Consider the following 4,110-nt stretch of genomic DNA (forward strand, 5'->3'; position numbering starts at 1 on the left):
TTCAGCTCGTAAAGCTTCTTAAGGAGCCGAACATGAGCTGTTCGCGAACACTCATGTGGCCTCAATGTTACTGAATCTACATACCTAACACCCAAATTTTAATATTTACATGCATTTCACTCAAATCTTTAATATCACATCAAAATGTATCACCATGACCACTTTTTAAAAGTGAAATACACCTTTTTTTATGCATAGATTTATTGCACCTTAGTGCTGTAAACGTAAATGTGAAAGTTTAAGTGTTACATATGTAAATATAGAAGAATTGTGTGGTATGCATGCAAACTTCCCTGAAATTTAAGTTTTTTTTATAGGATTATCTTGAACACCTTATTCCTAGAAGTACATATTACCCATTATGGGCCTCTTCTGTTCAATTCAGTGTGCATTTTTTTTCCCATCTATTGAATTTAAAAATAAAAAAGTTGGCACGTCTCCAGGTTTCCAGCACAGGTTGGGCGGAAGGCGAATGCAGAGGGAACGCAGGCTGGTTTCCTCTCGGACATATTGAGCGAAGGGAGCGTGTCCTTGCAAGCAAAATATTAAAAGTCTAGCCAAACATATATATATATATATAATTTGAATTGGTTACAGAAAGATAAATATGATGAAAATATTTGAGATTATGAAATATTCATGACATTGTATACATGGTTACATGATTAAATTTCATTCTTGTTTTCCAATTTTAGATGCGTTGAGATTACAAAATGGCTATTAGATGAGAAAATATTACGTTCGTCATTCGGACGGGCGAAAGACGACATAGATCGCACTATGTCGTGCGGTCGGTTGTGTGATGTGATCCATGTTGTCGACCGTATGTCTGGTTTATGGGACGTAATATTTTCTCTTATAAGACTGGCTTAGACAAATACTTTGAAGAAAAATCTAATAGCTTGTGAACATACTAGTATCATAAATATTTGAGTTGCATCTCTCCTATTATAATTAATTTATATTTGGGCCTTCAAAATGAAAGATTGAGACCATTCCCTTGTTGTGGTATTTGAATTAGAAGCATGTATGTTATCATATTATTATGATTTGGATGATTACATATAGACCGCCCAAAAATTTGATATTTATCAATCAAGCACTCAGGTAATTTTGTGAGCTATCGGACTCGTGCATTTATTCATGCCACAATTAAACCATTGAGAATTTGATAAAATAAAAAATATGCGTTCGAGTCTTACAATAATGTTATTTGAGTGAGAATTTAAAAAATGGATGAAAGAGAATGATCGTTCTGTAAATAACAAAGTTTCGGGTGCTTTGTATGTGATTGTTTCTTATTTTAAAAAAAAAAAATCAAGGGAAATTTAAATTATACTACACAATTCTTATGTATTTGTCTATCTAGTACTCAAAGTTTGGGAAAATTATTGCATCAGATGTCCAATAACAGAGGGTCGCATGATAATTTTGGCCCAGTGGCATACACAGTTCGGGCCCGAGTTGCCACATGGCACCTAATTATTGGACATCATCAGGTGTCCTGATACAATAAATTCTCCAAAATTTGATATGCGTACTACACTTCGATATCATAATGCGTGAAAATGTGCAGTGATTGTGGTGTTTTGTTTTTATGTAATTTTAAGGATTTGAATAATATATGTATGCGAATAAGAATGTTTAGGTGTTAATTAAATAATTAATTTTTTAATTACCATTTGAAAGTTTATATGGTCTATATATATTTCTTCTTTATGAATGTTTTTTTATCGAATGGGATTTGCGATTTCGATTAGTAAATTTTCTCTCAGACCTTATATATGCTATGCTAGTAATCGTCAAAATATATGTCAATAATTAAATGAATTTAATAAAATTGAGTTATTTCGTATAACATAATCGTGTGATTAACTCAATTAAGCGTGTGATTAACGATCACGATGAGAAAATTAAGACTGTTAATACAAACAAACATTAAAAATGGGTTTTTTACATAAGAAATTAGGAGTTAATTAAAAAACGTATGTATTATATTAAATAGAAAAGTGCATGTAATCTTTGAGAACTTTAATGAAAAATAATCAATTAATACAATCTTAAAATACATAGTAAGCTGCTAAATTTATTATCATAAAACTATTTATTAAATGAAGCTTTAATATTATTCTAAGCTCATTTGATCAACACTAATTTGTTAAAGTATCATAAATGAATCTTAGGGTCCGTTTGAGACAGTTTATTTGTTGTGATGACGTTTTGAAAACGCACATGACCTGTTTGGTAAACTGTGTTTTGACAGCTTATGCATTTTCAAAACGCTGAAAGCAGTGTTTTCACACATAGGTGCGGTGCAGTGCGATGATAGCTTTCTGGCAGCGGTCTGACTTTTAAAAAAAAATAAAAATTTATAATAGCCACCGCATCTAACTTATCAGCAGATTATTTAACAAGCTTAGCTGTCCCAAACAAACCCTAGTCAAGTCAATAAAACATATAAGGGCATTTACCTACATACCACACCATTCTTATGTATTTACAAATCTAACACCTAAACTTTCATATTTACATACAAAAGACTCAAATTTTGATCATCACATAAAACTATATATTTTTTTATTTATAACTTTATAACATTAAAGTATTATAAATGTAAATATTAAATTTTAGGTGTTACATAAATACCCAAAAAAAAATTTTGTGGTATGTATGTAAATTTCCAATAAATCAGTTGCATTTCCCTTCCCGGAATATGAGAGGCGCCTTGTTGTCCACGACGACGAATACCTCAATCCACTTTCTTCTTCTTCGGACCACCGCCGTTCCGTCTCCGATTCCCCATCGCCGCCGATTCACCCACCGGAATCCACCAATAGAAGAATACGCATCCCTCAAAGCCACCGCATCGAGCCCTCGGATGGAGTCTATCATGAAGAACGGCGGCGGCAACGAGACCAAGCAGAGTGAGGAGAAAGAGGGATCACCAACCCATCAACCGCATGAATGCTCTTCTCTCTCGTCGGATCAGCCTCCACAGCCGCCGGAGAAGCCTGAACCAGGCGATTGCTGTGGGAACGGCTGCTTCCCTTGCGTTTGGGATTCGTATTACGAAGAACTTGAAGCTTATACGAAGAATCTCGAAGCCTACAACGATAGAGTCTCTTCCCAGAAATCATGAGCGCATTTGCGGTGCTGTGAAGGTGACTCGTTTTGATTACACTTTGAAATCATACTTGACTTCTAAAAATTTATGGTTCATTACACTATAAGTTCCTTTTCTGGGGGAATTGATATTTTTCTTTTGTTTTTTTTTTATTTTTTGATGGGCCGATCAGCTTGTTATTTTTGGATCGACCTCGAAATCTATGTTCTAAAAATTTGAATTGATTGTAATATTTCGTATTGGATGTTAACTACAACTAGTTGCACAGTTGATTGAACAGCATGTCGGGTGAATTTGTTGAATTTTCAGTAGGAATAAATGACTGGAAAGGGCCCGTAAAAATTTATTGAATATAATGTAGTTATCATGTTTTTCTTTTTTTTTTAAATGAGAGAATCAGTGATTTTGTTTGGATTTTAATCTTTCTTTCGGTTTCTTTTGCCCAATTAGTTTGATGTGCTCGTTTTTTTTTAAAAAAAAATTAACTGCAAATGGAGGTTGTTTAGGCTATTTTCTTTTTGAGGACATTTGCGTACATACCACCCAATTCCTATGTATTGACATATCTAACGCCTAAACTGATACCGGGAAAAAGGTAAAATAGGAATCTGCACTTCGGAAAATCCAAAAAAAACAGGATAAAGTTTGGACCAAAAATCCCAAGGTAAGAATGCAAAAACTATAATGAATGAAGGTTGATCACCACCTGTGTGCTACTCCAGGATATTGAATCGCCACTCCAGGATATTGAATGCACTTATTAACCTGGAAAGATCAATACTCTCCATCCTTAGCCCATACAAAAAAACCTCAATTTATAGATGCTAGACTCTCCTAATTACAAGTATGTCATCCTAAAACATAGACACAACAACAAACTGAAACACACATAACAAGACATACTAACTGAAATAAAACTATAGCTCCCGCTTCATTCTCTCGAGGTTGGCAACATTCCCTCATATTGAACAATCTCAGAATTTGAT

At 33.8% G+C, this 4,110-nt stretch overlaps 2 protein-coding genes across 3 annotated transcripts in view; both read left to right on the plus strand.

The window, feature by feature from the left end:
- Window positions 1-582, plus strand: part of LOC110026177 (SH3 domain-containing protein 2-like) — an 11,786-nt gene extending 11,204 nt beyond the window's left edge. For both annotated transcript variants that reach the window (XM_020727030.1, XM_020727029.1), the window contains exon 10: window positions 444-582. In XM_020727030.1, coding sequence (XP_020582689.1) covers window positions 444-557 — 114 coding nt within the window. In that variant the 3' untranslated portion in view covers window positions 558-582. The remainder of the gene's footprint in view (window positions 1-443) is intronic.
- A 2,102-nt stretch (window positions 583-2,684) lies between these two features.
- Window positions 2,685-3,480, plus strand: LOC110026175. Its single transcript, XM_020727027.1, has one exon. The coding sequence runs from the start codon at window positions 2,714-2,716 to the stop codon at window positions 3,137-3,139; it is 426 nt and encodes a 141-aa protein (XP_020582686.1). The 5' UTR covers window positions 2,685-2,713; the 3' UTR covers window positions 3,140-3,480.
- The last annotated feature ends 630 nt before the right edge of the window (window positions 3,481-4,110 follow it).

This window comes from Phalaenopsis equestris, unplaced genomic scaffold (genome assembly GCF_001263595.1).
Source record: "Phalaenopsis equestris unplaced genomic scaffold, ASM126359v1 Scaffold000354, whole genome shotgun sequence".
Lineage (NCBI taxonomy): Eukaryota > Viridiplantae > Streptophyta > Magnoliopsida > Asparagales > Orchidaceae > Phalaenopsis > Phalaenopsis equestris.